General features: G+C 47.8%; 1 protein-coding gene across 4 annotated transcripts in view; it reads left to right on the top strand.

Annotated features, from left to right (window-relative positions):
- The window catches only part of MAP4K5 (mitogen-activated protein kinase kinase kinase kinase 5), a 116,273-nt gene extending 106,122 nt beyond the window's left edge, over positions 1 to 10,151 (top strand). For all 4 annotated transcript variants that reach the window (XM_064142997.1, XM_064143006.1, XM_064143014.1 and 1 more), the window contains 5 exons: positions 3,371 to 3,439; positions 4,599 to 4,691; positions 7,353 to 7,423; positions 7,684 to 7,739; positions 9,599 to 10,151. In XM_064142997.1, coding sequence (XP_063999067.1) covers positions 3,371 to 3,439; positions 4,599 to 4,691; positions 7,353 to 7,423; positions 7,684 to 7,739; positions 9,599 to 9,686 — 377 coding nt within the window. In that variant the 3' untranslated portion in view covers positions 9,687 to 10,151. The remainder of the gene's footprint in view (positions 1 to 3,370; positions 3,440 to 4,598; positions 4,692 to 7,352; positions 7,424 to 7,683; positions 7,740 to 9,598) is intronic.
- The last annotated feature ends 2,871 nt before the right edge of the window (positions 10,152 to 13,022 follow it).

Raw genomic sequence — 13,022 nt, 5'->3', positions numbered from 1 at the left:
GGCATGGAACAGCAGCAGTGTGGTCAGCAGGACCAGGGCAGTGATTGTCCCCCTGTGCTGGGCACTTTGAGTCCTGGATTCAGATTTGGACCCCTCACTCCAAAGACATTGAGATGGTGGAGCATGTCCAGAGTGGCATCAGCACTGGTGAAGGGTCTGGAGAACAGGTCTGGTGGCTGAGGGAACTGGGATTATTTACCCTGGAGAAAAGGAGGCTGAGGAGAGACTTTTAGCATTCTCTACAAGTGCCTGAAAGGAGGTTGTGGAGAGTTGAGTATTGGTCTCTTCTCCCAGGTGATATGATGAGGGGAAATAGCCTTAAGTTGCACCAGAGGAGGTTTATGTTGGACATGAGCAGAAACTTCTTCATTGAAAAGGTTCTCAAACACTGGGACAAGCTCCCCAGGGAGGTGCTTGAATCCCTGTCCCTGAAGGTGTTTAAAAGCTGCAGAGATGTGGTGTTGAGGTACATGGTGTAGCATCAGCCTTGGCACAGCTAGATAATGATTGGGATTGATGATCTGATGCTTTTTTCCAACTAAAATAATTCTGACTGCTGCCTATCCCTCCCTCAAGCCACGTGGAAGCCATTTTGGCCAGGCAGACTGATGCAGCTTCTCTACCTAGTGCTTATCAAAGCTGATCCTCAGGTTTCCTTGTGGGGAGCACCTGGCTCCAGTGGAAATTACCTTCACTTTTAGACACATAGAGTCAAAGAATCAGTCAGGGTTGGAAGGATCAGCCAGTCCCAGCCCCCCTGCCATGGGCAGGGACACCCTACCCTAGAGCAGGCTGCACACAGCCTCAGCCAGCCTGGCCTTAAACACCTCCAGGCATGGGGCCTCAACCACCTCCCTGGGCAACCCATTCCAGCCTCTCACCACTCTCATGCTCAACAACTTCCTCCTCACATGCAGCCTGAACCCACCCATCTCCAGCTTCACTCCATTGTCCCCAGTCCTGTTACTCCCTGATATCCTGAAAAGTCCCTCCCCAGCTTTTTTGTAGGTCCCCTTCAGATCCTGGAAGGCCACAAGAAGGTCACCTGGGAGCCTCCTCTGCTCCAGACTGCACAGCCCCAACTCTTTAAGTCTGTGCTCACAGCAGAGCTGCTGCAGCCCTCTGAGCATCCTCGTGGCCCTGCTCTGGACATGCTCCAGCACAAATGTTTTGCTGTGTAGTTTCCTGCACTGGCAATGCAGACCCTGTTGATAGGCTTTCATTTGTTATTGCTTTCTTTCTCCAGGGATCAATCTTACCCCTCTTCCCCCTTTATTTTCTGCATAACGACTCACATTGATACATTCTTGTCCATCCTCCAGTCCTTGGGGGAGGCTCATCCTCTTCAGCTGCTTATTTAATAAAGTAGAAGATGTGTTTTATCTTTAAAAGCTTGATGATATCTTGCAGATGCTTTTCCTGGAGATACTTTTTTTATTAACAGCTGTACCAAGAACCTCGTTAAAAATACCCTGTTCAATCTAGTTTAATGTCAGCATAAGAATCTTTCCAGATGTGGCTTTATGGGAAAAGAGCAGGAATTGATTCTCAGGGTTTTTTTTTAGGAGCAAAGATTCCTGTAATGATTCTTTTTGCTCATTTTCATGCCTCTTCATGAAGGACCTTGAGTTGCTGGTGCTGAACTGTAACATAAAATGTATTTTCTGCTAACAAACAGTAGTGCTTTCTTATTAAATGCTGCTTTGAACTGCTGGGTTTGTCCTTGGCCCACATACTCCTGCCAGAACATTGCAGGATCAAGCAGCCTTAAAGAAAATGAAGGGACTAATAAGTATTGTAGATTGTCAAGTGTTGGAACGGGCTGCCTAGGGAGGTGGTGCAGTCACCATCCCCGGAGGTGTTCAAGAAACCAGTGGACATGGCAGTTGAGGACATGGTTTCAAGTCTCTGGTGGTCTCAGGTTGCAGGTTGGACTGGAGGATCTTAGAGGTCTTCTCCAACCAAAAGAATTCTGTGGTTCTGTAACTCTTGATCTGGGCTCCCTGGTGCAAGAGAGAGGGAACTACTCAAGAGTGTCCAACACAGGCTACAAAGATACTGCAGGGCCTGGAGTATCTCTGTGAGGAGAAAAGGCTGAGACACCTGGGGCTTGTGAGCCTGGAGGAGAGCAGCCCCAAAGGGGATCTTGTCAGTGCTAATCAGTAACTAAAGAGCAGGGGGTGAGAGGATGGACCTAGACTCTCAAGTTGTGCCAGGGGAGGTAGAGAATCATAGAATCAACCAGGTTGGAAGAGACCTCCAAGCTCATCCACTCCAACCTATTACCCAGCCATAGACAATCAACCAGACCATGGCACTAAGTGCCTCATCCAGGCTTTGCTTGAACACCTCCAGGCACAGCAACTCCACCACCTCCCTGGGCAGCCCATTCCAATGCCAATCACTCTCTCTGACAACAACTCCCTCCTGACATCGTCTAGACCTGCCCTGGCACAGCTTGAGACTGTGTCCCCTTCTTCTGTTGCTGGTTGCCTGGCAGAAAAGACCAAACTCACCTGGCTACAGCCTCCCTTCAGGTTAATAGGAGACAGCAATGAGGTCTGCCCTGAGCCTCCTCTTCTGCAGGCTGCACACCCCCAGCTCCCTCAGCCTCTCCTCACAGGGCTGTGCTCCAGGCCCCTCACCAGTTTCGTCACCCAGAACTGGACACAGCACTCAAGGTGTGGCCTGAGCAGTGCTGTGTACAGGGGCAGAATATCCTCCCTTGTCCTGCTGGCCACACTGTTCCTGATGCAGGCCAGGATGCCATTGTCTCTGCTGCCTACCTGGGCACACTGCTGCCTCATCTTCAGCTATAATCTACCGGTACCCCCAGGTCCCTTTCTTCCTGGCTGCTCTCAGCCACTCTCTCCCCAGCCTGTAGCACTGCTTGGGGTTGTTGTGGCCAAAGTGTAGAACCCTGCACTTGGCCTTGTTCAGTCTCATCCCATTGGCCTCTGCCCACCCATCCAGCCTGGCAAGGTCCCTCTGCAGGGCTCTCCTACCCTCCCAGAGATTGACACTTGGCTGGATGTTGGGAGACAGTTTGTCACAGAGAGAGTCATTTGCCATTGGAATGGGCTGCCCAGGGAGGTGGTGGAGGCACTGCCCCTGGAGGTGTTCAAACAAAGCCTGGATGAGGCACTTAGTGCCATGGTATTGGATTGCATAGGGCTGGGTAATAGGTTGGACTTTCAACTTGGTTGATTCTGTGATTCTATGACTCTTTTCAGTGGTCCCCAGTGACAGGAGCAGCAACCTCAGAAGACTTGTAGCTGAAAAGGCTGCAGCAACTGTTGAGAGTTTTAGGGGAGGCCAAGATGAGTTCTGTGGTGGGAGCTGAAAGTGATCCTGTTTTCTTTTTCCCAAGGCAATCAGCAGTTGGATGCCATTCACGTCACGCAGCTGGAAAGAGACACTGTCCTGGTCTGCCTGGACAGTAAGTAACACGTCTCGGTTGGGCAACTCAGCTACACCTTGTGCACAGGCTGCCTTGCCATGCTTGTTGATTGTTAACTCTCCAGAAGTTAATTTTTCTCCCTTCAGAACTAGTTTGTGCTGGAATATTTCTGACGAGATCGAGTTGGGGTCAGTTGGGTTTCATTTTGATTTTTGAAGATTTCTCTTTCCCTCTTCGTGTTTGTGTCACTCCTGTTTCTTTTCAACATGAAAACCCCAGGTCAGGATCAGACAGGTGCCAATCAGAAGGTTCCTTGGAGAAAAGGGGGTCTGGCTGTTGCATGCACTGGCAGCACAAAGAGCTCCTGCTCCGTCGTGCACATCAGCACTGCACACACATGGAGAATAAGTGTTGAGAAGACTCAGAGGGGACCACAATGCTCATCAATATCTAAAGGAATGGGGGGGGCAGGAGGATGGGGCAGATTCTTTTCAGTGGTGCTCAGTGACAGGACAAGAAGCAATAGGCAGGAGGTTCCATCTGAACAGGAGGAAAAACTTGACCTGTGAGCCCTGGAGCAGACAGGCTCTGGAGTCTCCTTCTCTGCGGGGACGATACTGTGATACTGTGACTCCAAATCCATCTGGACATTGTGATCCTGGGCAAGCTGCTGTGGGTGACCCTGATTTAGCAGGGGAGTTGGACTCAATGATCTTCAGAGGTCACTTCCAACCCCCACCATTGCTGTGATTCTGTGATGCACAGTAATTATAACCCTTTCCTCCTCTCTGGGGGTTCCAAGGCCAGGTTGGATGAGACCTTGAGCAGCCTGGTCCCTGCCCAGGGCAAGGTCCCTTCCAGCCCAAACCATTCTATAAATGCATAGCTCTGATGAATCAGAGGTTAAGAGCTCAATGAGAACTCTGCAGTGAGTTGCTCTGTCTACATTTCCAAACTGCCTGTTGGGTTCACCGTGTGGTACTTGCAGGAAGGCTCTCAGTAGAGCCCAAAAGCACACGGAATCTCTGAGGAGGTTTTCTCTATTGGCTTTGAGAGAAGGATGCTGTGGATTCTTTTTAGGCTAACAGTACACGCTGGGGTTTGTGCCCAAAGGAGAGAACTGCTGTTTCCTGCTTAAAGCTGTCAGTAATCCCTCCCAGCACTGGGGTTTAATTCTGTTTCTCCTCTTTTCCTTGAGAATTTGTGAAAATTGTGAATTTACAAGGGAAGCTGAAGTCAAGCAAGAAACTGGCCTCCGAGCTGAGCTTTGATTTCTGCATCGAGTCAGTGGGTAAGTGATTTGCTTCTTTCTTGTCTCTGAAGGACTGCAGAACTTAGAGGGATGAGTGGTGAAGGGTTGTCAATAATCAAGACCAGCCCAGTGCACCCAGTGGGCTTTGACACTGGAATTTTCACATTGGGATGTTTGGAGCTGTGTTGTCTCCACTGGCATGCTGAAAGAATTGGGGCTCTTCAGCCAGCAGAAGAGAAGGCTCCAGGGAGAGCTTATAGCTACATTTCGGTGTCTGAAGGGGAGGGACTACAGGAAGGCTGGAGAAGGACTGTTTAGAAGGGCTTGTAGAGGTAGGATGAAGGGCAATGGTTTGAAGCTGGAGCAGGGTAGGTTTAAGTGGGAAAAACTTATTAAACTTCTTTACTTTTGAGCCCTGGAGCAGGCTGCCCAGAGAGGTTGTGGAATCTCCTTCTCTGGAGAGATTCCAAATCCACCTGGACATCATAGAATCATAGAATCAGCCAGACTGGAATCATGAAAGACCTGGAACACAAACCCTATGAGGAGAGGCTGAGGGAGCTGGGCTTGTTTAGCCTGGAGAAGAGGAGGCTCAGGGCAACCCCCTCAGGTGGGAGTTGGTATCTTCTCCCAGACAACCAGCCACAGAACAAGGGGACACAGTCTCAGGTTGTGCCAGGGCAGGTCTAGGCTGCATGTTAGGAGGAAGTTGTTGCCAGAGAGCGTGATTGGCATTGGAATGGGCTACCCAGGGAGGTGGTGGAGTTGCAATCACTGGAGGTGTTGAAGCCAAGCCTGGCTGAGGCACTTAGTGCCATGGTCTGGTTGATTGGACAGGGCTGGGTGCTAGGTTGGACTGGATGAGCTTGGAGGTCTCTTCCAACCTGGTTTATTCTATGATTCTGGGCAACCTGCTGTGGGTGACTCTTTACCAGGAGGTCAGACTGGGTGATCCCCAGAGGTCACTCCCAACTCCCACCAAGCTGGGACTCTGTGAATAAGCTCTCAGACACAGCTACTTAACAGAAGTTTGGTAATTCCCTATGTCAGAAACCAAACTGCTTTCTGGAATCAATGTCACTAGAGGCACAACTTGCTTTCATTAGCACTTCTGCACAACTTGCATTTCTGGGTCTTTCAGGCAGCTTCCCTTTAGAAGGAGATTTCTGATGTAGGTATTTTGTAGTTTGGCAGCAACTGGTCGAGCAGGACACAGGATTTTATACAGCCTTTTGATTTAGATATGTCATAGAATTGTTTTGGTTAGAGAAGACCTCCAAGATCGCAGAGTCCAACCATCAGCCCAAGACCACCGTGGCCATTAACCCATCCTGAAGGAACATCCTTTTAATGAATACTGTGATTCTTCCCTGAATTCTGACAAGGTCTAATTAACTGCTGCACTTGTACTGTCCAACATCTCCTGCTGAGACTTGCACAACATGGCTGGACCAGTTCCTTTTCCTTCAGCTCTGAAGGAATTCATAGGCAGAAGCATTTATTCCAAAGCCTTCTGCTTGCCACCGAGACTGAATAATGCAAGCAGCAACCAGTGGCCTCTTGGGAATTCAGGGTATTGAACAACTCCTCTGATTGCAGGGTGGAGAGGGGAGTAGTAGGTGAAGATCAGTCTGAAGCTGTTGTGACAAACATTGCTCTTAGGATTCTGCTGAGTGCCTTTGTTCTCTCTGCTTAGGACTTGTTCAGTATTGAGCAGAGACAAAGTGTGACTGGAAGGGACAGTGAAGGAAAACAAGTAGGATTTAGGAAAATAAAACATGATGTAAAACATGTTCCTGTAATACTTCTGAGGGAACATCAGGCTCCTCATCATTTTCAGCAGTCAGGTAATTAAATTGGTCAGAGCTAGTAGTGTACTGTCTCCTCTTTGGCCCTGAATGGGAGACAACTCCTGTTTTTCATACTCCTATCTATTTGGAAGCAAATACGATTTCCACAGTGTTTTGGCTGGCACTGGTTCTCAGTATGTGCAGGGGGAGTGGCAGGAGGCTGGAGCCAGGCTCTGCTGGGTGATGCCCAGGGACAGCACAAGGAGCAGTGGGTGGAAGCTGAGGCATAGGAAGCTTCATGTAAACATGAGGAGGATTTCTTTCCCTGTGAGGGTGACCAAGCACTGGAAGAGGCTGCCCAGGGGGGTTGTGCAGTCTCCCTCTCTGGAGATATTCCAAACTCACCTGTACATGTTCTGTGTGATCTGGTGTAGGAGATCCTGCTCTGGCAGAGGGGTTGGACTGGATGAGCTTCAGAGGTCCCTTCCATCCCCTAACATTCTGTGACTCTGTACACTTCCTGCTGTGTTTTCCAGGATCATTAGGGAAACAACAGTTCAGAGAACAGAAGGGAAAGACAGGGAGGGAAAAACCAAAGATGCCTCTCGTGTCCTGACAAACAAAAGTCTGAGCAGGGTGGTTTGAATTGCACTTTAAACAGTCATGTGTGCCTCAGATCCAGAGAGTCATTCCAGTCCAGTTTCTGCTTGAGTTTGGTTCTCCTGACAGCCCTGGTGGTCTTAGGTTGACAGTTGGACTCAATGATCTCAGAGTTTTTTTCCAACCAAACCAATTCTGTGACTCTGCCAGTGGCCTGAGTCTCGCCACGTACTTTGTCCACACGCTTCCCCATCGTCCCTGCTGGTGAGAAATCCAGGTTCTTCTCTGATGTTGTGTTTCCCCTTTGCAGTGTGCCTTCAAGACAGTGTGCTGGCCTTCTGGAAACATGGCATGCAGGGCAAAAGCTTTAAGTCAGATGAAGTAAGTAACCAACCTCCCAGGCTCTCCCAAGTTTCATTTCTTCCTTTTCTTTATTTACCATTTGATCCTTTGGTCCCTCTCACTGCATCCTTCAAGCATCAGCTTGCTGGTTGTTTTCTCTGACTTGCCTGCATGGTAAAGCTCACACACATCAGCCAGCTCTCTTTCCAGAAATATCAGCCAGACTCCTTCAACTTGGGCCAGTAAATTTCGTTCTGGCTGCTGGAATGGACCTGAAAGTCTCCATGTTTTTCCCACAGGTTACCCAGGAGATATCAGATGAAACCAGGGTTTTCCGCTTACTGGGATCAGACAGGTAACTACCTTGAGGAAAGCTCATCCTTTGGTTTAAACCAGCTTTCTCCTTAGGGCTGGAACTGCCTTCCAGCACTCCACACATCATTCTAGGTCTGTTTCTACCTGCAGGAGCCAAAAAATTTAGTTAGCGCTTGTATGTGTGCCCCAAATGATTGCTGAGAGCTCCTTACTTTTCTACTGCAGGCACAAAAGTGTGAGCACAACCAGAAGTTGTGCTGGGGGAGGTCTAGGGTGGATGTTAGGAGGAAGTTGTTGCCAGAGAATGATTGGCACTGGAATGGGCTGCCCAGGGAGGTAGTGGAGTCGCCGTCCCTGGAGGTGTTGAAGCCAAGCCTGGATGAGGCACTTAGTGCCATGGTCTGGTTGATTGGCCAGGGCTGGGTGCTAGGTTGGGCTGGGTGAGCTTGGAGGTCTCTTCCAACCTGGCTGATTGTATGATTCCAAGTGTGTAAGAGAGAAAGTGTGAGGAGATGAGCAACAGGGAGTGGAGAGAGCAGCCGCTGGCTTGTGGCTTGGATTTTCCTGGTGAACTTTGAATTTTCTTGGCAGGTAGTTAACTTTGCTCTCCTCTGGACCTTGAGGTCTAGGTTAAGGAAAACTGGGTCCCATACAACTTTTAATGCTCAGTGGTCTACATTCAGCCATTACCCCAAACATCCAGCTGGTGCCTTTCAGCTACAGAGGATGGGAAGAGAGAGGAAAAATCTCAGGTTTGGGTTGGAAGGGAGCTTTAAAGTCTATCTAGTCCAACCCCACTGCAGTCAGCAGGGACATCTGCAACTAGAGCAGATGGCCAAAACAGCCTGACCTGGAGTAACTCCAGAGGTGGGGGATCTGCCATCTCTCTGGGCAACCTGAGTCAGGGTCTCACCATCCTCAGTGTCAAAAATGTTGTTCCTTAGTTCTACTCTGAATCACCCTCTCTTAGTTTAGAAGATTCTCTGGTTCCAACCCTCCTGCCATGGGCATGGGGAGAACTGTTTAGGTTCGTGGCTGCTGCTTATCACAAGATCTCGGAAGTATAAACATATTTGGGCTGCAGATGGTAGGAGGGTGGTGTCTCTGGGATAACTTTTCAGCAGAAACAGAGGACATAGCTTGTTTTATAGAGTCAGAGCTACCACATTGCTGTATCTTTGAAGCAGCTTCAGGGATGGAGATTCAACCACCTCCCTGGGGAGCCTGTTCTAAGGCTTGAAAACCCATTTGGAGAAGAAATTGGCCAACCTAAACCTCCCATTGCTCAACTTGAGGCTATTTCCTCTTGTCCTGTCACTTGTTACTTGGAAGAAGAGACCAATCCCCACCTGGCTCTGACCTCCTTTCAGGGAGTTGTAGGGAGCCAGAAGGTCTCCCTTCAGCCTCTAGACTGAACAACCCCGCTCAGCTGCTCCTCACCAGACCTGTTCTCCAGACCCTTTAGCAGCTTTGTTGCCCTTCTCTGGACATGCTCCAGCACTTGAATGTCCTCCTTGGAGTGAGAAGCCCAAAATTGAACCCAGTACTCAAAAGTATGCCCTCACCAGTGCTGAGTAGAGGGGGCAATTACTCCTTGATCCTGCTGGTCATGAGTGCTGTCAGTTTGGAAGAGGTCTGTAACACACTGCATGTGTCTGTTGTTCAGAGTGGCAGAATCTGGTTCGAGAAGCTGCTTCTTGTCCCCTGATTTTTGTATCCTCTACTTCAGTGCTGGAAAATAAGGTAAAGAATAAAACACTGAAGATATTTAGGGAGAACCTACATCCCTCCAGTGTGCAGGAACCTGTGAGCAACAAGTTTATTCCTCCTTAATAGTCACCCCAGGTGCTTTCTGTCTTGCCACTAACCGTTTTGGCCTCTGTTTGTGTTTGGTTGCAGAGTGGTGGTGTTAGAGAGCAGGCCAACAGAACACCCAACTGCCCACAGCAACCTCTACATCCTGGCTGGACATGAAAATAGTTACTAAGCAACAGTAACCCGACACAGACAACAGAGTGGGTTTGCCACGGGAGGAACAAAAGCAGCTGTAGGAAGCTCAGTGACTGTGACTTTCCTGTTTTTCTTTTCTTGACACCTAAGTGATGTTGTTTTTAGGGTGGAAATCAATACAGGTGTTTTTATTTTTGCAGCTGGGAACAGCTGGTTCTGTCTCTTGCCACTGTGTGGTTGGTTATATCGAGTTTGCTTAATAAAAGCTACGAGGTGAAGAGCCCTTTACTCCTTAGTTGTAGGGAAACCTTGAAAGGAAAAAAAAAAAGGCATTAAGAAAAAGAAGTTTCTGCAGTAAAGGTGCCATAAACTGTTAAATATTTTCCTTCTCCTTGGATTTCCTTTGTGTTCTGTAGATAGAGACCAAGCGCTGGCTGTTTTTCCTCGTTTTATACTGAGTCTTATTCTTAATAAACAAAAGATTTTGTGTAGGAAGTTGAAAGGATCTGCAGAGCTTTCTTGGTTTTAAATCTGCCATTGGGTATGGCTTTGTATAATAGACTTATTTAATCCTTATTTATTAATCTGCTGCTAGAACGGTGTAATGTATCTAACTTTTAGCAAAGGAAGGTTGCAGAGCAGCTTACAATTTGTTTGGTTTTTTACCATTGTATAAAGATTTGATCCTTCTTTTCCTTTTTTCCCCTTCCTTTTCTCCCTTTTCTTTTTTTCCACTTCTTTTTTTCCCCCTTCCTTTTTTTCCCCCTTCCTTTTTTTCCCCCTTCCTGTTTTTCCCCCCTTCCTTTTTTCCCCCCTTCCTGTTTTTCCCCCCTTCGTGTTTTTCCCCCCCTTCCTTTTTTCCCCCCTTCCTTTTTTTCCCCCTTCCTTTTTTTCCCCCCCTTCCTTTTTTTCCCCCCTTCCTTTTTTCCCCCCTTCCTTTTTTTCCCCCTTCCTTTTTTTCCCCCTTCCTTTTTTTCCCCCCTTCCTTTTTTTCCCCCCTTCCTTTTTTCCCCCCTTCCTTTTTTCCCCCCTTCCTTTTTTCCCCCCTTCCTTTTTTTCCCCCCTTCCTTTTTTTCCCCCCTTCCTTTTTTTCCCCCCTTCCTTTTTTTCCCCCCTTCCTTTTTTTCCCCCCTTCCTTTTTTTCCCCCCTTCCTTTTTTTCCCCCCTTCCTTTTTTTCCCCCCTTCCTTTTTTTCCCCCCTTCCTTTTTTCCCCCCCTTCCTTTTTTTCCCCCCTTCCTTTTTTTCCCCCCTTCCTTTTTTTCCCCCCTTCCTTTTTTTCCCCCCTTCCTTTTTTTCCCCCCTTCCTTTTTTTCCCCCCTTCCCCTCTTTTTTTCCCCCCTTCCTTTTTTTCCCCCCTTCCTTTTTTTTCCCCCCTTCCTTTTTTTCCCCCCTTCCCCTCTTTCTTTCCCCATTGTAGGAGTGTTCAGTGCATTCTCCAGGGGTGTGTTACAGCTTTGCTTGTAAAGAAAACAAAGCAGTTTTGTACGAGGAAATATTTTGTATTGATTTTTTCCCCCTGCCTGCAGAACTGCCATAAAAAAAAAGGGATTTAACCTTCTTCTTTCCTTATTTCCTAAGATGTAGGGAATGTGTTACCCAGTATTGATAGCAGGCATGTTGCTCCTGGCTGGGTGTGCACAAATATGTGTGTGTGTGTGTGAAGTTGCCTGGCAGTGTGTATTTTATATATATATTTATATATATATAAAAGTCCAAAGTATATAGGCTTTATTTTCATAAATTAGGGATAAACCTGGTGAGGTGAAAGGTTGGAAACTGTACCTGGTTGTCATCCTTAATGAATGAAAGTATCATGTAGCGAGCCTCCCATGACGTGTCCTTTATTTGTACTGGCCCAGAGGAGGAATCTCACCAGAGCTGAGCCTTCCAGCCGTGCTCTTTCCTTCATCAGCCACACTGATGTTTGGTGATGTTGCCTCCTGTGTGGTACAAATAAGTATGATAAGAGTTAGTACTCTAGAGTCAAGCTTCTCATCGCTTTTTCCCCCTCTGTTGTCACCTGCATTTTTTCCTTCTCTTTCTCCACCAGAGTCACACTGGTTCCTTCTGTCTTCCTCACTGATTCTAATTCTTGAGGTACCATAAAATGCAGTGACTACAGGATAGCATCTGGATTTACTACTCATGTTAACCTGCGTGTAAAGGGATCCATAGGTGGGTGTAGGGATCTATAGGTGGGTGTAAAGGGATCCATAGGTGGGCGTAGGGATCCATAGGTGGATGCAGCCACAACTCAGAAAGACTGAAGGATGTGAAATGAAATCCTCACCTATGCAGTGATCTGCTGCTCTAAGGAAGGCAGGTTAGAAGGTTCACGCATCATTTTAACTCGGCAGTGAAGGTGAGCAGCCTGTCCAGCAGCTGCTGGCACAGCAGGGCCCCAGTGGTGTGATCATCAGCTGACAACATGCGGGATGAGGCACCGGGTGGCCCGCTGAGGCATCAGCCGCTGCAGTTCATCCGTTAACAGCCAGGGAATTAACTGCACACGTGAAGGCCGAGCAGTGCCTCCTCCTCACTAGTTTGGTGGTGTGCTGAAGGTCTGGAAGGAAAAGTTAGTACACAGCTGAGCATTTTAGCCACTTAGCATTGTCCTTCAAAGCTAAATCTTGTTACTGACCTGGTGTTTCAATCAAGCTTCTCAGTTCTGAAAGCATGGCAAAGTTTAACCCGTTTTAAGTGTAGACAACGCCTGCAAATCAGCCCACAAAGACTGTGTTGAAAGTGGTGCAAGTCCTCAGCTGTAATCAGCAGCGTTAGGAGCAGGACCTGTTGATTTGTGTGGTTTAAAGAAATTCAGTTGTCTGGGACTGAAATTACTTTTCCATAGGTAACAGTGATTGGTGTTTAACCCTCAGGTGGTACAACTTCCAGGCTACAAAAAGCCTTAAGATGAAAATGAGGACAAAGCAAGGGACTAGGTGTAGATGTTGTAGAGCAAACGCTTTCACTTTACTTACTTCAGTCACTGCAAACAATTCTTGGCATCACCTTGGAGAACGCTGAAAAGTGTGTTTGGAAGTTATAAGAGACTAGAGAAGTCTGTAAATAAAACCAGGAATATTTGTGGGGAGTAACTGGAGTAAATAATGATCAGGTCATGAGGCTGGCATGCAAAAAGTGATGAACTGAAAGCCTTTGAATGGCAGAAGTGACTGGTGGTGTGCTGAGCCATCGTGAATCTGGGGGAGTCCTCACTCAGTCAGACCTCCTGTTGGGTTTTCAGCTGTTAAAGCATTTGTGGTGGCACGTTCTGAACTGCTCTGCCTGATCTGGTTTTGTAGAGAATGCTGGTTTTGGAGTGATCTGCAAGATACTGTTTTCCTAGTGTAAAACCTCACTCTGTACTCT

The sequence above is a fragment of the Pogoniulus pusillus genome, chromosome 1, assembly GCF_015220805.1.
Source record: "Pogoniulus pusillus isolate bPogPus1 chromosome 1, bPogPus1.pri, whole genome shotgun sequence".
Lineage (NCBI taxonomy): Eukaryota > Metazoa > Chordata > Aves > Piciformes > Lybiidae > Pogoniulus > Pogoniulus pusillus.
This window is presented reverse-complemented; position numbering and strand designations above follow the sequence as displayed.